This window comes from Convolutriloba macropyga, chromosome 15, assembly GCF_964194025.1.
Source record: "Convolutriloba macropyga chromosome 15, txConMacr16.3, whole genome shotgun sequence".
Lineage (NCBI taxonomy): Eukaryota > Metazoa > Xenacoelomorpha > Acoela > Convolutidae > Convolutriloba > Convolutriloba macropyga.
The window spans coordinates 7,775,322-7,796,149 of NC_134482.1; the positions used below are offsets into that span (position 1 = coordinate 7,775,322).

At 34.1% G+C, this 20,828-nt stretch overlaps 1 protein-coding gene across 1 annotated transcript in view; it reads right to left on the reverse strand.

The window, feature by feature from the left end:
• Window positions 1–3,655: 3,655 nt before the first annotated feature.
• Window positions 3,656–20,828, reverse strand: part of LOC142354412 (uncharacterized) — a 45,330-nt gene continuing 28,157 nt past the window's right edge. Inside the window, exons 4-6 of the mRNA XM_075406695.1 lie at window positions 12,188–12,434; window positions 8,095–8,128; window positions 3,656–3,994 (exon numbers count right to left, since the gene is read on the reverse strand). Coding sequence (XP_075262810.1) covers window positions 3,960–3,994; window positions 8,095–8,128; window positions 12,188–12,434 — 316 coding nt within the window. The 3' untranslated portion in view covers window positions 3,656–3,959. The remainder of the gene's footprint in view (window positions 3,995–8,094; window positions 8,129–12,187; window positions 12,435–20,828) is intronic.

Below are 20,828 nucleotides of genomic sequence, written 5' to 3' on the forward strand. Positions count from 1 at the left end.
AAAAAAAGGGGCACAAAAACTTTTTGTCACAAAACAGCTTTTCTCTCAGTCTTAAATAATAAGTTTTATGTGAACGTTACTGGTGATGACGTAATTAAAACTCCGATTTCCGGAGAATTAATTCAATACAAGTTCTGAAACTTTATATTGCATACATCACGTCTGGCTAGATCAGTAAGCACCACAAAACGTGATAATAAGGCCTCCAGAGTCTTCCGGGTTGGTGTTTAATATGGTTTATACTATTTTTCCCTTTTGAAATCAGCTGTTTCACTGACTTCAATCATATTGAATAACAAAGAAGGTTCGCATACCAAAACAATCGCCTTTAAATAACAGCTTGCATTCTTTCTAACAAAGAAAAGACACAGAGACTAAAATCTTACGTTTTGCATAACAATAACATGACTTTTTTATTTAACTTTTATATGGCAGTGACAATTTGTTTAAAAGTAGCCCTTTCGAATAACTTGTTGTTAAAATGAACCACCTATTCAGACTTTTTCTGGGAATGCCTATTAGTAGAATTGTGCGAAGCAAAACATATGGCCACTTTTTGACCGTTTAGGCGCGTTACTGCCCTCTTGCAACATTTAGTGCAGGAATAAAAAATGTGCGAATTGGTTTGAGTTAAGATAGGTAGAAAAAATTTCGCTCCTACAGAACTCATATATAGATCATTTTAATTCTAAGCAAAAATTCGGTTCACAAATTTATATTACATTATCAGTAATATCATTCGAGACAATCAGGTTTTGATTATGTTCAAAAATCTTAAACTTTTCAATTCATCTTGAAAACCATAAATGATCTGATTTGTTAGTCTTACAACCCTTTCAAAAAGCGCTGTTTAGCAGAACGGCACTCGTATTGAGGCTATGGCACTGTTGAATTCAAAAAATAGGGCACAAAAACTTTTTGTCACAAAACAGTTTTTCTCTCAGGCTTAAATAATAAGTTTATGTGAACGTTTTTGGTGATAACGTAAATAAAACTCCGATTTCCGGAGAATTAATTCAATACAAGTTTTTAAACTTTATTTTGCATACATATCGTCTGGCTAGATCAGTAAGCACCACAAAACGTGATAATAAGGCCTCCAGGGTCTTCAGGGTTGGTGTTTAATATGGTTTATACTATTTTTCGCTTTTGAAATCAGCTGTTTCACTGACTTCAACCATATTGAATAACAAAGAAGGTTCGCATACCAAAACAATCGCCTTTAAATAACAGCTTGCATTCTTTTTAACAATGAAAAGACACAGAACCTAAATTCTTACGTTTTGCATAACAATAACATGACTTTTTTTTTATTTAACTTGTATATGGCAGTGATAATTTCTTTAAAAGTAGCCATTTCGAATAACTTGTTGTTAAAATGAACTACCTATTCAGACTTTTTCCGGGAATGCCTATTAGTAGAATTGTGTGAAACAAAACATATGGCCACTTTTCGACTGCTTAGGCGCGTTACTGCCCTCTTGCAACATTTAGTGCAGGAATAAAAAATGTGGGAATTGGTTTGAGTTAAGATAGGTAGAAAAAATTTGGCTCCTACAGAACTCATATATAGATCAATTTAATTCTAAGCACAAATTCTGTTCACAAATTTATATTACATTATCAGTGATATCATTCGAGACAATCAGGTTTTGATTATGTTCAAAAATCTTAAACTTTTCAATTCATCTTGAAAACCATAAATGATCTGATTTGTTAGCCTTACCACCCTTTCAAAAAGCGCTGTTTAGCAAAACGGCACTCGTACTGAGGCTATGGCACTGTTGAAACCAAAAAAAGGGTCACAAAAACTTTTTGTCACAAAACAGTTTTTCTCTCAGGCTTAGAAAATAAGTTTTATGTGAACGTTACTGGTGATGACGTAATTAAAACTCCGATTTCCGGAGACTTAATTCAATACAAGTTTTTAAACTTTATATTGCTTACATCACGTCTGGCTAGATCAGTAAGCACCACAAAACGTGATAATAAGGCCTCCAGGGTCTTCAGGTTTGGTGTTTAATATGGTTTATACTATTTTTCGCTTTTGAAATCAGCTGTTTCACTGACTTCAAACATATTGAATAACAAAGAAGGTTCGCATACCAAAACAATCGCCTTTAAAAAACAGCTTGCATTCTTTTTAACAATGAAAAGACACAGAACCTAAATTCTTACGTTTTGCATAACAATAACATGACTTTTTTTATTTAACTTGTATATGGCAGTGATAATTTGTTTAAAAGTAGCCATTTCGAATAACTTGTTGTTAAAATGAACTACCTATTCAGACTTTTTCTGGAAATGCCTATTAGTAGAAATGTGCGAAGCAAAACATATGGCCACTTTTCGACCGCTTAGGCGCGTTACTGCCCTCTTGCAACATTTAGTGCAGGAATAAAAAATATGGGAATTGGTTTGAGTTAAGATAGGTAGAAAAAATTTGGCTCCTACAGAATTCATATATAGATCAGTTTAATTCTAAGCACAAATTCTGTTCACAAATTTATATTACATTATCAGTGATATCATTCGAGACAATCAGGTTTTGATTATGTTCAAAAATCTTAAACTTTTCAATTCATCTTGAAAACAATAAATGATCTGATTTGTTAGTCTTACAACCCTTTCAAAAAGCGCTGTTTAGCAGAACGGCACTCGTACTGAGGCTATGGCACTGTTGAAACCAAAAAAAAGGGTCACAAAAACTTTTTGTCACAAAACAGTTTTTCTCTCAGGCTTAGATAATAAGTTTTATGTGAACGTTACTGGTGATGACGTAATTAAAACTCCGATTTCCGGAGACTTAATTCAATACAAGTTTTTAAACTTTATATTGCTAACATCACGTCTGGCTAGATCAGTAAGCACCACAAAACGTGATAATAAGGCCTCCAGGGTCTTCAGGGTTGGTGTTTAATATGGTTTATACTATTTTTCCTTTTTGAAATCAGCTGTTTCACTGACTCCAATCACAGTGATTTATAAATAGGTTTCACATACCTCAAAAGCTAGCTGAAAATGGTCGATAGGCATCAAAAAACGTCATCAAGTTATGCATTACATTAAAATCGGCAGTTAATAAGCACTCTAATTTTTTTTTGCTTTATGAAGTTTTATGACTACGACTTTTACATAAAATAATGCAAAACTTTGTGATCTGAGGCTCTAATTTTAGCTGAGTGTAGAATAGGCAATTGCCAAAAGATCAAACACTTGCGAAGTCTAAATTTTAGGTTTGCAAAAAAATTTTTTTTTGTATGAAGTTTTATGACTACAACTTTTTCATAAATACGTTATCACTGAAAAATAATAGTTTCCGATTTTTTGCTCACTAATTTTTTGAAACAGTTTAGTTGCTCTTTGTTTTAGCCCATTTCCTGGTTTGTCTAAAAATTTAATAAATTACAACTTTCATTTTATGAAAGTCTTAGGATTACAACTTTTCATAGACGACATAATAGGAAGTTGTAATTTTACAACTTTTTCAATTATGAGGTCAACCCGGGTAACCTTTAAATTCTGTAAGCAACGAATTAGCACAATCTACTTGAAACAAAGAGTTTCAAAACGACTGCGGTTTAATTTTTTCCTATTTTTGGCAACAACTTTCAATGATCAAAATATAAAGTGCGGGAATATTAGAAGAATTACTTCAATATAGATTGGTCATACCAAAAAGTGACGTTGATTGGGGAATAAAACAAGGATGAGTTCAGGTGGAGTTTTCCTGGGAGCAAAAAGAATGAAAGTTATAATTTGGACAATAATTTTCTTTCTTTCTACTCAAACTATATTTCACCGACTCTTCTTGCAGGTGAGAATATTCCGAATCTTAGCCATGAGCTGGGAGATTGGCTCTCTGAAAGGTTTGATGAGAATTATGAGAATCAAAGAATTGACGAATGGGAATGACTGTCGGATCACGAGAAGCGGAGTTGCTATTCTCAAGTTTGCCTTCAGAGCTTCTTCACGAGGGTCAGAAGAAAATCCACTGTAGTCGACAGAAGTATTCACAATTTAATTCACTTTAATTAACCTTTATAGATAAAATAAATCTATTACATTCATATTTCAGCATAGCGGACTCCCCTCCAGTGCTCTGGGAGGGATTTCTGGATAAATTAACAGCTTAAATATAATATGATTTTTTTCTTCCATTTCCTGAAAATTTTTATACAAGAATGTAAGTATTTATCTCTTTCCATGTGTTTGTCGTTTTTTTTTAAATATTATTCGTTGAAACATTCCTGCCTTACCCAGGCTAAGGTCCCAGACCCAAAGTGGATATGTCCAGACAGGTCCAGACTCAAAGTTCCTATGTCCAGACCGTCACAGACGGAAAGTGGATATGTCCAGACTATGCGTTCTTCGTGCGTTCGAAGACAAATATGTCCAGACCATCCCAGACCGAAACAGTATATGTCCAGACTTTCGTGCGTTCTTGTCCAGACCATCGTGTGCTCCAACTCAATTTCGTGCGTTCAACGCCAAATTTTTAGTGCGTCCATGTCCAGACCATCGTGCGTTCATGTCCAGACCATCGTGCGTTCATGTCCAGACCATCGTGCGTTCATGTCCAGACCATCGTGGGTTCATGTCCAGACTTTCGAGCGTTCACCAGACGGAAAAAATTACCCGCTGGGGTGCAGTTCAGATCCTTGAAGGTGAAGACTGAGAGGGTTCCAAAGTTCCACAAATCCAGATGTTTAAGGTTTATCAAAAAATTTTGGGTTTTCATACGGAAATTTGCTATTATTTCAAATAAATGATTTTAAAAATAGGTTTTTTTGATTAGGTCTTTGAGTTGACCAAAGGGAACCAAAATTGGTTTTGGGTATCCCCAGTGTATATAGAGTCTACAACAAAAAGAATTTTTCGTATATATTTCCTAGGAAAAAAGTTGGGTTTTCATACGGAAATTTCTATTATTTCCGAATAATTTTGAAAAAGTAATTTTAAAAATAGGTCTTTTTGATTAGGTCATAGAGTTGCCCAAAGTGAACCAAATTTGGTGTGGATTGTTCCCAGTGTGCCTAGAGTTTAAGGCAAAAGAATATTTGATGTAGCTGGTGTTGGTGCAGAAGTTTTGTGTTTTAAGTGTTGCTTGGTTTTTTTTAAAAAAATTGAAAATATAGAGTTAAAAATGGGTGGGACGCCTTTCGGGCGTCAAGATTTTTCGGTGCTCTCCCTTCCCCCTCCCCTCGTTCTCTCGCCCGTGTTTTCGTCTCTCGTTCGTCTCTCGCTCGTGTCTCGCGTTCTCTCGCTCGTCTCTCGCTCGTCTCGCGTTCTCTCGCTCATTCTTCGCTCGTCTCTCGCGGTGTCTCGCTCGTCTCTCGCTTCCGTCTTTTGGTTTGAGTCTTTGATGTGTGTTTATGATGTTTGATATATGTTTATGTTGATTTCAACTTTCTTGAATGAGTGTCAAAAAAAGTCTTATCTTATTAGAGGTTCATTTTATTCTTAATGCTGATGGATAGACACCTTGAATTTTGCTCACCACAGCAAAAAAAGGCACTGTCTCCTATTAGTATAAAGATACTCATGTACCTCACGTAAAAAATGACTTTAAATATCTAGATTTGTGGAGTTTTGGAACCCTCTCTGTCTTTAGCTTCAAGGATCTGCACTGCACCCCAGCAGGTAATTTTTTTCCGTCTGGTGAACGCACGAAAGTCTGGACATGAACGCACGATGGTCTGGACATGAACGCACGATGGTCTGGACATGAACGCACGATGGTCTGGACATGAACGCACGAAAGTCTGGAAATAAACGCACGAAATTTTTTCGTGCGTTCATGTCCAGACTTTCGTGCGTTCATGTCCAGACCATCGTGCGGTCACCAGACCATCGTGCGTTCATGTCCAGACCATCGTGGGTTCATGTCCAGACCATCGTGCGTTCTTCCGTGTTTCCAGACCGTGTAATTTTGAACGCACGACACCCCCTTCGTGGGTTCATTTCGGTCTGGACATATCTGGTTTCGGCCTGGCACCTCAGCCTGGGTAGCCTCACAGGTTGAGGTTCCACGCGGAATCAAGTATCTCCTTGCCAAAGATGAAAGCACGAGGGGGTGTCGTGAATTCAAGGTTACATAGTCTGGAAATATCGAAAAACGCACAAAATCCGAACATGGAAGCATGAAAGTCTGGACAACAACGGACATAAGTTTGGACATAAAAGCCAAAATGAATGAAAAAGGATTCGCTAACTTCGTTATTTCTTTCAAGGCAGCAAGACGAAATTCCCTTCAGTTAAAAATAAAAAGATAAATGTCGAAGGCGAGATGGAATGCACTGTCGTTATAGTTGTTGTGAAATATTTTAGTTCATGAGTCATAGAAAGTAGCTAGCTGAAATTAAAGGAAATCATTTTCATGCCCTACGGGCCAGAGAATATAATAGCCATTATAAAATAAGCTCTGCAACTCTTCCTCTAAGTTTACGAAAAAAAAATAAAAAAAACAAAAACCCTTCCAACCAATCAAAAACTTTGAGGGTGTAAATGAAAAATATATGCTATTTTCAACGTAATAAGTTATGTGTACCTTTTGAAGTTAGTCTGATTTTGGGCGAACCATTGTCTGGACATGAACGTACGAAATTCTGGACATGATCAATCAAAATCTGTTGTAGGTATAAAATTCTGGTGAACGTGCAATATCCGATGAAAGTGCGAAGTAATGAACATGTTTGTAGAAATTACTGAACGCAGGAAAGTCCGTAGCTGAACGCACGCAATCTCTTGAAGGTACAAACTTTTGTTGAACGCATGGAATTCTGAACTTGAAGTTAAAAAAGTATGATGAACGCACGCAATTCTGTTCATGAGATCTTTCCGTCTGGGATGGTCTGGACAAAGACAAGTTCCATCTCAGACAGCCATTACTCACAAGTTTCCTTCACGCACCCCATTCTGGACAGCATTAAGCATTAAATACGTCTGAGATATCGGACTATTTCACTAAAGGAAAACTCAAGTCTTTTAGTTGGCAGTTTAGGTGCAAACGTAAAAAACATTTTTTTTCTGATTCTGTATTTGACTGGTAAGTAGCACAATTGTATGGACGGTGATTTCACTTCAACCCGAGCACGGTTATTATCAGTATTAGTTGTCAATGAGTTGTTGATGAGTTAATGGACTGAAATATGGTAGAAGTTTGTGTGAAGATATGCCGCATCTCATAAGAAAGAGCTAATTCACCTCAGCTTTAGGTGCGCGACAATAGACCGCTCTGAACGGACCGATTCCCAGACTTTGCTCTCTCATCAGACCATCGTGCGACCCAAAGCCCTCTGACCAGACCGTAGTGCGACTCAGGAAACTTTGCAACCATAGTGCGACTCAAAAGACCTCAGATCAGACTATCGTGCGACCAAAATATTTCGTAGCACTCTGGTGCGACCAACGCTCCCTCTGATCAGATCAAACCTGAATAGATGTAATAATCCGTTGTTATTTGTTTAAATTATTCAATTCAAACCTCTATACTTCTCATCACAAAATTGAATAATTTTGTATATCTTGATAAGGCTAGGACAACATCATTTGAAAAATATATAAACAAAAAGTCATTTTGAAGTGCCTGCAACTTTTCTTTTCAGTCATCAAAAACAGTGATCAAAACTGCAGTCAAAAAAATCATTCAGTTAATGCCCTGTGGTCAGATTTTGGGGCAACTTCTGTCCAGACTTTGCCCTCTGATCAGTCCGTAAGGCGACTGTTGCACAGACTTCCGTACGACCTATGATCGGACTGTAGTGCAACTTTGCCCTCTGATCAGACGTTGTGCGACCATTGTCCAGACTTTTGTGCGATCTATGATCAGACTGTAGTTCAACGTTGCCCTCTGATCAGACCGTGGTGCGACCATTGTCCACACCATTTTCCAGACTTTGCCCTCTGATCAGACTGTAGTGCAACCATTGTCCAGACCATCGCGCGACTCAAGCGTTACCCAGACCATGTATTTTGGGTCACACCACGCCACCAGTTTGCAACCCAAATGTTCTGATCAGAGCGGTCCCTGGGACCTAATAAGTTGATGTTGTTAATATATATAAAATTTGAATAAACCTAGGAAGTGAATACTTGAATGGCAGATGTGAGCCGTCGGGATTAATATCTGAAACACATTTTGGATAGTTGAGGAAGGCATCAAATTCCGTCAAGACATCCGTTCCTTTGTCCCAAAAGCGTCCAGTTATCACTTCAGCATTGAAAGTTGTTCCAACAGTTGTTTTGCAGTATGTACTTTATTATAAAACTTTGAACTATATGATTGGTATCATTTGGAAGCTCATCAAGTGTAGAAGAGAAATTGCAAAAAGGTCTTTTTATTTATAAAACCCTGAAAAAAAGAAAAAAAAGTCAAAAGGCAAAGTCAGCAGCGTAAATTAATATGAACAAACACGCTGATAGATTTTTTCTGCTTCCAAACCATGAGACCGTTATCTGACAAAGACCTTTTTTCTTTTTGCGATAAAGCAAACAAATTGTTTTTCTTCCACAAGCAAACCGAATTATTGGGTATTCTATATCTTGACTTCAAACTGGTGAGACCAAACCAACCTAAATTTTAATGTCATTTAGTGTCATTTTCAGGACGAGTCTATTTTTTCTGGTTTATGCACTAATAACTAAAACCAATCACCCTAAAGCATAGATATCAAGATGACAGATACAATTTCGGGTTTATCAAAATGGACAAAAGAGAAACTAATAAGCGGGGTGATGCAACTAAGAAATCAAAGAAGTGAGTCACTTAACTTAGCAAACAAGAATCAAGACAAAATTCTAGAATTGGATAGATTTAAGCTCGAATTGGAGCATCAGAAAGAACGTTATAATCCAGCTCAATCTGAGATTCAATTTTTGAGGAGCCAGAATGATAAATTAACATCACATTTAATTAGCGAAAAAACAGCAGAAAAAGATGTCGTGAAATCTACTGTCAACCGTCAATTTTATCCAAAGACTGTTCCTCGTTTCACAAAACAGTTAATTATTTCTGACAGCTCGTATAAACTGGTTCGCCAAAATGACACCAGTAGATGCTGCCATTCATTCTTACCCATCTTCGACAATAAAAGACCTCAATAATATCATTGACAATTATGCGCCATCAACAAAAATAGAATGTCTGATTATTCATACGGGGCATGACTCCATTGATCAAGGTACGGCAGGAGAAGATGCCGCTAAAGAGTTGGGAGTCGTTTTCTCGAAGTGTGTTAATAAAATAAAGCCCTCAAAGTAATGATTTGTAAATTACCCAAGTTAAAGAACGGCAGTTTTGGACGCGAAACTAACAATAATGAAATAAACAAATTTAACCGGGCTTTAGACGACATAGCAGATGGTCTACGCGGCGAGTTTCAGAATACCGACAAAAAAGTTTTGGATTATAATTTGGAAAATCCAGATATTCCAATGGATGGAATTCATTCTAATCAAAATGGATTCCAGAAACTGGTTTTTAGCTTAAGAAATTACATAATGTCGTCAATAACTGGAACATAAATGGTCATATGGGATATAATGCGTTTCGGTGACATTGAATAATATGTTTTTCTGTTAGAAATTTCTCGTGTTCTGAGCCTGTTTTTTCTAGCAGAAAATCAAAAAATTTAGTTTTCAATCAAATTTCACCCAAACACTTCAATTTAATTGGTTTTTAAAAACAAAACAATGGTTGATAGTGTATGTCTTGGATTTTGGTCTTTAAACCTAATATATCAGTTCCTAACTATAACCTATTTATTTTTACTTTGCGGTGATGTGGAATCTAATCCAGGGCCCAATTTACTTAATTTACAAACATTCGAAGGCTACGATAAACATAAGGCAAATGCAAACTTGCATCCATGTTTTGTATACACAAATATTAGAAGCGTTCACTAAACACAAAGAAATTTCAGATTTTTTGCAGCAGCAGAACAGACAAACAAGTTTTATTGTTACTGAAACATGGATAAACGATAATCAGAAGATACTCTTAATTTTTTTCAGCAACAATCACCACTTTGTTCATCAAAGTAGATCAAAATTAACGCAGTTAATGAGAGTAGTGTAGTAGGAATATGGGTACCCAATACATTCAATATATTAAATATGGAATGATCTCAACTCTATTAACCGACGTTTTTTTGAATCACTATGGCTTGAAATACAAGAACCGTTTAATGAAAAACTTCTAGTAAACTTTTCTTATTGTTCCAACAAAAACTTTAGCGAGTTCTTTCTGTGTGAATCAAAAAAAACTTTAAACCGGAAGATGCTCAAAAAAGTTGACCAGATAGCAATAGGAAAGTTTGCATGTAACGAGATGTTACTTCAAATCAGAATGCAGTTGCAGATCAATAATTTGGATTGAATACTTTGGATTTGAACAGTACCCTGCATAAGGGTAGGCAGTTTTGGTTATAAATTGTAGAAACCTGTTACACAATATATATCGGAAATCGACAAAAATTTCCACGGAGTCCAAGGATAGAATGCGTGGAGAATGGTCTCTGAAAATATCTTTTTTCAGTGAATTTCTAAGTTATTTTTTGTCTTAATGTCCAAACACGCTTTTCCCTTTGTTATCAAAATTGGAATCCGCAAACACAAAATCCATATCAAGTGACAAAATCTATCAAATATTCTTGAGAAAAACTATAAGTTTAACATCGTAAAAGCTGCTCCTTTAATACTAACCATAAAAAGTGTAATAGAAGATTGCCGATTTGTAGAGAGCTAAATGTGAAAAACAGAGGGTTGAAAATTGGACAGCAGTGTCTTGGGTTGAAAATTCGACAAGACGCGCACACACACGGGAAGGTTTTTTTATGTCGTGGACGGGTTGTTACCAACTAACTTTTTTCACCTTTTCCGTTCTGAATTGATTCTTTAACCATTCTTTCAAGGTATCTTCAACCTTGCTCACGTTACGGTCTCAATTTAACGTTACGTTAATTTTGTTAATTATGGGAAAGACCAAATTAATGGAAAACGTTTTAGCAGGTTTTTGTCTGACAAACGGGGACTTATTCAAATTTTCCAACCAACAATCTCATTCAATGCCTCAAAAAATCTTAAATGGAAATTTTCAACCCGTTATTGTATTCTATTAATTCGAACGTGCACGTAAAGCACGCTTTCTCCGATTCGAAGAAGTCAACATAAATCACATGAGGGCTGACGAGAACAATCCACGCCAGGCAGATTAGAAGAAAGGCAGTAGTCATGATATTATTACGTTGAGCTCTGCGCTTATCAGTTAGTTTCAGAGTCAAATAGCTTTTGTAGTAGAAACAGCAAGATAGAACTATTGCCGGTATATAGAACACGCCAATACGAAGAAATTTGTGCACTGTTTTGTATTTTTGGATAACACAATTGTGACAGTGAAAATTTTCGAGCTGAAATAAAATCAGAGAAGGGGTTGATTTCTGGGCCGAGATGCCAGCGCCGTTTCGGTGCATTTTTTGTAGGAAATGCGCTGAATGGGTTGAAATGCGCCAAAATCTCTAGTAGTCTCTGAGTCTTTAAAATTTAAGAGCCTCTTCTGCGCATTTCTGACATAATTCAGCACTTTTTTCAGAGCATATTTTTTCAATCCCATGTATTTATTTCAATCTTTTTTTCAATTTAATCTACGACTATGAAGGCTTCGACTCTACTAAAAGAGAACCAAAGAATTATCCAAAAAAGTACCTGAAAAAGGCGAAATAGGTTTCACCGAGAAATGGTTAAACGCATATCTGAATACACCCAATGAGTGCTGAAATTCATTGCCTCCGTACCATATCTACAGAGATGATCAGCCCTAACCAATACTTGAACTCTCTTTTGCCAGACTTGACCTCTGGAAATTCTTTGAATCAGAACCGATGGCCACCGTGACCCAGTTGAGACGTCGACTTATGAAAAGACCGTGGTCAACCGATATCGGAGGAGGAGGTCGACCGTGTATTTAAGGTAGGGAAATACACCCCCCCCCCAGGTCGAATTTATAAGTCTTATCATAAAGTCGACCTCTCAACTAGGGCGGGTTCAGTTCGTGTATCGTAAGATCAACAATAGCGACGTTGCATTTAGTGGAATTTTGTTTGGAATTTTTTTCAGAGATATCTCCGCTTACCGCGCATACTTTTTCAACCCCGGATAAGGGTTCAGGGAAGGAGCAAGGTTTACTTACGGAGTCGACATGTTTAACGAAATCCAACGTGTATAACGAAGGTATCCCAAATGACAACAAAATTGTTATCGAGAAGAGCACGTATCGATTGAATTCCTTCAAGTATTCGTCGGCTTTAACTCCATGGCAGATAAAAATGTAGCGTTCCAGGGCAATAGCAACTGCTATGAAGATTTGAGCCCAGTATGGATAATTCTCAAGAATTGTTTGAAGTAAACCCGACACTTTGTTCAAATGTGCGTCAGAGCTAGATAAAAAACAGAAATAAGACATAGGTAGTATCGGATGAAACAGGGGTTCCAGCCTACAGCCCAATTTGTCTCATCCCCCTCAAGCTAGCCGCATTGTACTGGTAACTGGAACCCCTGTTTTATGCACTACTATATACACTATCGTAAATAAAATCAAAATTAAATTTTAAACTCGCTTACCCGCACACCCACAGTTATGCTAGTATTTATCTAAAATCAACTCCACTTTTGCTTGGAGCCTAATTTAAATCTAAACAAGGAGAACCGGCCACAGTAATCCGTGAACGGACCCCATCCGTCGCACGCCAAACGGATTCATCGTTACTATTTTTATAAAAATGCTCTCTGAACTGATTTCTAGTATGGGTGAATCTAAATCTATTAAGATAGATGCACAATCTGCATCTTCCATTTCTAAACCTAAAGAAAGAAATATGCTTAGAAACTTCACACATATTACACTCTAGATATTGATTTGGATTAACATAATGTTCTCCTAAATGTTTAATATAATCTTGTACTTTATCTATATCCTTGCATACATAACAACAAAAATCTATTTCTTTACAACCGTAACAACATTCTTTCCAAGGCTTTTTTACACTTATCACACTTCATTTTTTCCTTTTTTGGAAAAATTAAAATTTTTCCCTAATAAAATACACCATGTCTCACACAACTAACAGCAATGTGAACTTCTGCGACGTCTGTAATTTATCCTTTGAAACAAAGAATGGTTTATGCAGGCATCAATCATACGATTCTAAACATGAAAAATTGTTAGAGAAAATGTTTGGTCTTGTTGATGATGGGGCTATAACTTAACCCCCAGCTAAAACTATGGAGATGATGTATGATTCAGATGAAGACTTTATCTATCCCAAAAATTCTACTAAAACTAAAACTGGAACTAAAACCAAAGATAACACTAAAGATATTATAAAAACTAAACCCAGTAAACCTAAAACTGAAACCGAAGATAGTATATACACCAGAATTAAGTATGAATATAAAGAATGTCATGGAGAACTTAGAAATAAAAAACTCTAACTCTTCACTCATATAATCATAATCGTAAGTATCTAGAAAACACAATACTTTGATATGAACTCTAGCCAGAACAAGAAAGATTTTTATATTACTGATAAAACTTGAAATTACAATGAAGATATAAATGAAGCTATTGATAACTCTTTACGAAGAACTTAAAAACTGTTATCAGTTTAGAAAAGTTAAGATTTTTAGATATAGGATCACAACTGATTGTGAGTACAAGAAGAGAACCAAAGAAGAAGGTTAACTACTAAAATTTTATTCAACACTGACTATATTATTAAAAAGGGATTTTATGAATATGGCGACTTCAAACAATGGTTAGATTTTGAAAAGGAAATCTATAAGTTTATGGCTATGTCTATGAGTGTCTTGGAATAGGAAGTATTCAGGTACATATTGAATGGACCAAAGCATCTATTGGTTGTTATATAGATTTACCTCCCGATCTCAAAATCTCTAAATCAACGTTATATATACGCAATTCCAAATACAGCTGCATACAACTACCACTTACTGCTTGGCTACAGCCCACTATGGGCCATGCAACACGCGAGAGTCAATATGTAAATAATATAAACGAACCAAGGCGAAAACAAGAAGATGATTTTGCTGATATAATAAGTCGGAAATTGTACAAAATTAATATTGGGGTATACGCACCTCATGGTGAGCGCAAAGTAGAAGTGTTTGAAACAGTGGCAGATATCGATAAAGACAGAAAAGATGTCAGAATATTAATTTGGGAAAATGCTAGAGTAGAACATTGGGCTCTAAATAAAAACATAGAAACCTTGATAGATCGACCAAATAAAATGAATCATAAATTCTAATACTGCGATCGATGCATATATTCATTTAACTCTCAAATCAAAAACGACAAACACAAATGTAGCCACTCCTTCGAACCAGAGACTGTTTGACCTATAAAGAAGAGAAATAATTTTATAAATGAAATAAAACGTCAGAATATAAAAAATATTTTAACCGCTGAAATAAAATGTTGTGTTGTCGATGTCACAACTAACAGCAATGGCGAAGCCTGGTCGGAGACCCATAAATGTGTAATAGCTGAACTTATACCAATAAGTGTGGGTTAAATCTGGCAAATTAATTTCAAATACTATTTCGGTCTGGACTTTATCAAAAGATTTGCTAGAGATCTATAAGAAAAAGAAACGGAGAATAGTTTCAAGCGTAATGAAAAGAAAGTATTTTCAAAAGAAGATAAACTTTATCATGAAACCAATAACACTTGTCAAATATGTTGTAAAACATATATTATTAAAGTAAGAGATTACTCTCATAAAACTGGTAAATGTAGAGGACCAGCATGTAAAATTTGCAATCTAAGATACAAACAATAAAACTTCATTCCTGTATTATTCCACAATGGCTCTAGTTATGATTTCAGTCTACTATATAGTGAACTCTTTAAACAGAATTAAAATAAAAAGAAAAGTAGATAACATACCACTAGCTGCTGGTAAGTCTAAGATGGTTAGTATTGGTTGTGTTAAATTCTTAGATAGTTATAACTTATTAGCTATGCCTCTAGATCAAATTTCAAAGATATATCATTGTAAAACTAAAACATTAGATCCATTTGAACATTTTGGCTTAGACTCATACAAAGAAGTCATAGGTAATCTAAATATAGAAGACTTCAAACCCCTATAGAAGACTTCAATAAAATGCCGAGACAAGAAGAAGTCGATAATTTTCATTAAGACAACAGTCATAAAACTGGTAAAGATCTAACTATAGAGTATTTACAGAATGATGTGGAAATATTAGACTACTGAACGAAAGAATATGTTAAATTAAGTATGAAAGAATTTGGTCTCAACTCTCTACACTATGTAAGTCTCCCTGATTATAGTTTTGATTTTTGGTTAATGTCAAGTGGTGTTACATTAGATACATTACAATATAAACAAATGCTGGATGATTTTGTTGAAGCAAAGAGAGGTGGTATATGGGGTATAGTGGTTGATAGTTTGGTTAACAATCGGCGAAGCCGCTTGGGGAACCAAGGGCAGAGCCCCTCCTCAGTTAGTGGAATTAACAATACTTTATGGTATGTAGATGCAAACAACCTATACGGCTGTGCAATGTGCATTACAAAGTTACTTGTAAGGACTTTGAGTATACTACTACCAGATCTCTAGATATTATTTTAAATACTCCAGATGATAGTGATCATGGTTACTATATAGTTTTTGATATTAATTATTCTAATAGTTGTAAGGATAGAACAGAGCAACTAGCATTAATGCCCAATAAAAGAAAAATACATGATAATGATTTAGGCTATAGATAAAGAGAGACAGGTAGAGGGAGAAAAGGGAAAAAAATCTTAGGTCAAAACAACAAAACAGAATGTATGTTTCATTATAGGATGTTAAAGTTCTATGTTAGGATGGGTGTTAAGTAACTAAAATTCATAGAGTAATTATTTTTAAGCAAGATTACATATGTAGAGACTATATTCAAAACAATACTAATATAAGAGCAACAGCCAAAACAGAAGCGGAAAAGGATGTAAGGAATTAATGAACAACGCACTATATGAAAGAATGTGCATGAATCCTCTACACTTCCTTCAAAGGAAGTTCTTACACGATGAAAAAAAGATAATGAAGAGTATGAGTAAACCAAAAATTAAGAATATAATAATATATAAGATTTATAGCCAAATTGAATATATAAAGAAAAATCGATTTTGATTCTCCAGTATATGTAGGTGTTACTATATAAAAATTAAGTGAATTACACATGTATGATTTATTCTACAATATTCTGCAACCATCTCTCAAAGAATTACAACTCCATTATATGGATACTGATAGATTGGAATTAATCTTTAACGAGGGTAATGTTGACAAAGAACAAATGGACCTAAATATTTTAGATCCACCCATCAAAACTAATAATAAAGTTCCAGGTAAAATCAAACATGAATCGGGGAGTAGAATGATAGAATAGTTTATAGCCCTGTCACTAAACACATATAGATTTAAAGATTACCCAAACAAAACTAAAGAGAATGAAATGAAGAATTTTAACAATGCTAAACATGAAAAGTATTATAGTGCATTATTGTATGACACACAGGGAGCTACAGCAACTGTTTGTGGTTGATTATCAAAAACAGTTCATACTAAAATAAGAATTATAATTATAAGTTTTTCACAAATGTTTAAGTAAACAGTTTATTGACAAGTTTAATAAACTATATGCTAAATCAATGAATGATAATAAAACACAAAACGATGAATGCAACGTTTTAGTTAAGATGTATGAAGAATATAAGAAGAATAAGAGAAACAAGCTGAGTATTTTTTTAAACTAAATTTATTAGTGTTAAGTTTTAATAATATATTTAGTAATAATAATTTTGGTACAAATATCTACCATTAGAGGTAGATCTATATCTAGTATTAGAGGTAAATGATAAAAAGTATATGATAAAAAGTTAATTGAAGCTGCTAATAAACTATATAGTGATCTGTGAACGAGCTCCGCTCGTGGATTACCAAGCAGTTTCTGATTTAACCTAATTTTTATCTTAACAAATAAAAAATGGCCAAGCTAAATAAACTTATGGAACTAAACAGTCTAGAAAAACAAAACAGAAGAAATAGATTAGAAGATAAATTAGGCCAACAAGAATACTCAGGTGACATAGAAGAGTTATTTCACCTTTTAGCTAAAACTTTAAATACTAATAGCGAAGCATGGCTGGCTCATAATGAAACAATACAAGCGCTTCAGGACAAAACACTGGAAGCACTAACTCCTAATAATGAACAACAAAAAAGTTTTCCTGAATTGCAAGCTAATCTCGCAACATTAAAAAATGATAGGGGTAAAACATTTGCTGTAGACAATGATTTGATTGTTTTTTTGTTACTAATGGATAAACAAACAAATAAACAATTCGAATTAAAATCATTTGATCCAAATTCAAACCAATTTAAAATGAATGATGTTGATGTATCTCTAGTACGTGATGGTATAAAGAAGAAAGGAAGTTTCTATGGTTTTGCTAAGGGCTTCCTCATGTTTATTACTAATAAAGATGTAACTGAAAGAGATATAAAAGGTGATAAAAACAAAATAAAACAATTTCTAAAGGATATTGGTTATAAACAAAGAGGAGATGCTGAAAGTAATAGATCAAAACTTATAAGAAAAATGTTAGCAAGTATCGGTGAACCCATTTCCCAGGTTATATCAATACCAAACGCCAGTGAAGATGAGAAAAATCATCGTGATACTAATGATTATGAACAAGGGGCTGTAGGAGAAGAAGAAGAAGAAGAAGCAGAGGAAGAAAGTGATCACGAGACTGATAAACTATTATAAGCTAGTGGTCATAGCAAGGTCCTCCGGCCTTGGTACCACGAAGTGAACCCAAATAACTTAATAGGAAGATTAGAAATACTTATACTAGAAACAAAAGCTGGGCATGATGAATTATATGACGAAATGCTAGATATAACTAAACAACTATTGTCAATGAATATTATTAATCAAGAACAACTTGAAAATTTTGTTTTGAATTATGGTAAATGAGCAATGCTACAACTACGTTCATAATGGAACAGCAAGGTACAATTAAAACTCAACAAGAACTCCCAGCTAAAGAAGTATTCAGTTCCAAATAACGAAGTTTAGAAGAGAAAGACTAATACCATTATATATAGATGAAACATGGTCAGCTGATTTTAATTGATAAGTCATCTCTAAGTAAATATAAAATAAATTATATGTTTATTTTATATGTTATAGATATATTCACAAAGTATGCATGGGCTATTCCATTGAAATATAGATCTGGTTTGTCTATAACTAATGGTTTTAAAACCATCTTATCAGAAGGACGAAAAGCAGAAAAGTTATGGGTAGATAGAGGTAGTGAGTTTTACAAAAAAACATTTAAATCTTTACCTAATTAATATGAAACAGTACTATTTTCTACAAACAGTGATCTTGAAGCTGTGTTTATAGAGAGATTTAATCGACCTTTATTACTTATAATTAATAAACCGATCTTCATTAATGGTGATGGTAATTTGGTAGACATTTTAAATGAAGCAGTAAAAACCTATAACAATTAATATGACGCCCATTGATGCTTCTAATAATCCTGATAATGCTAGATACTCATTCAATTTTAAAAATCTTAAACCAAAACTAATGTCGGTGATTATGCCAGGAATGCTGACAAACGTAACATTTTCTCTAAAGGATACACTTCTAATTGGATCAGAGAATTATTTAAAGTTATTGAAATTTTAAAAACACAACTACCACCATATAAGATAGAAGATATGAATGATGAGATAATAGAAGGTAAATACTATGAAGAGGAATTACTAAAATCCGTGTTTGATTTTGAAACTGATAATAAAGTTTTAGAATCATTAAATATCAGAGGACCTGCTTCGCAGATAGACCTAAGTTCCTAAGCCAGCAAGTTGGATTCAAATCGTTCTGTAAATAAATACAAAGATGAGAACAAATAGACATAACCAACCGAAAAGTCAAGGGTCCTTATCAAACAACTTAACACTAAGTAAAGCTCGTGGGTTTTTCCTAGAAGATAATGATAACATTGACATGAAACATACTTATAAAATTACACCTGTACATCGCGCCATAGATGAAAAAGATGTTGTTAATAAAGAGCATTGTGACAAAAACTTACTGTCTTCTTCTAATAAAAGTGATATTTCAAGTAAAAATTTAACTGAACTAAGAAAAGGTCAGCTTGACAAAGTTAAAACTAAGACCCTACAACTGAACAAAATGGTATTTAAAGAAGAACTAATGAAAAAGTTCATTAAATCAGCAAATGGAGTTACAAATATCGTTAACTTTTGTAATAAAGTTGCTTGCGATACCATCTCTATGTATAATCAATTAAAACAAGAATTTAATAATATTAAATTTAATCAGATTATGACTAACATTCACCTAGATGATATCTTCAACCTGATCTGGGGAAATTAGAAGAACATAAAAAAAGACTAATTCTGCTGTTGACGAGGCCCCTATAAAAATAAAAGGAGAATAGTGCAATATATAATAGCTATTTTGCTAGAAAGTGAGCTAGTAGACAGCAAAGAACAAATAAGACTTGAGACGCATTATGATTTTAATCAAGAAGATATAATGAAAGAGATTGAGAGTTATTTTACTATACAGTTATGATAATGAATATGACAATGACTATGGCTATGTCAATGACATTGACAATGACTAAAGAAAAATATTTTAGTTAATTAAAATCGAAGAAACTAAATCCAGTGCTCCCTTACTTTACCCCAATATCACCCCCTTCTCATAACAATACATCAATGACAAAATCTTAGCTAATAAAAAAATTAATATTAAAATTATGAAAGATATTAGAAAATATTATGAAAGTGAAACTAATAGCTATAATAAGAAGTTAAGTAGATATAAAAATTATATTAACATAGCTGAGATAACATAAATACCATTATCATCAATAGCAACAACTGCAACGTCAACACCAGGTATAGGATTACTTTATTGTATGCCAACAGAGTTTGCTGCAGCAACTGTTTGTGGTTCATTATCAAAAACAGTTCATACTAAAATAAGAATTATAATTATAAGTTTTTCACAAATGTTTAAGTAAACAGTTTATTGACAAGTTTAATAAACTATATGCTAAATCAATGAATGATAATAAAACACAAAACGATGAATGCAACGTTTTAGTTAAGATGTATGAAGAATATAAGAAGAATAAGAGAAACAAGCTGAGTATTTTTTTAAACTAAATTTATTAGTGTTAAGTTTTAATAATATATTTAGTAATAATAATTTTGGTACAAATATCTACCATTAGAGGTAGATCTATATCTAGTATTAGAGGTAAATGATAAAAAGTATATGATAAAAAGTTAATTGAAGCTGCTAATAAACTATATAGTGATCTGTGAACGAGCTCCGCTCGTGGATTACCAAGCAGTTTCTGATTTAACTTAATTTTTATCTTAACAAATAAAAAATGGCCAAGCTAAATAAACTTATGGAACTAAACAGTCTAGAAAAACAAAACAGAAGAAATAGATTAGAAGATAAATTAGGCCAACAAGAATACTCAGGTGACATAGAAGTGTTATTTCATCTTTTAGCTAAAACTTTAAATACTAATAGCGAAGCATGGCTGGCTCATAATGAAACAATACAAGCGCTTCAGGACAAAACACTGGAAGCACTAACTCCTAATAATGAACAAGAAAAAAGTTTTCCTGAATTGCAAGCTAATCTCTCAACATTAAAAAATGATAGGG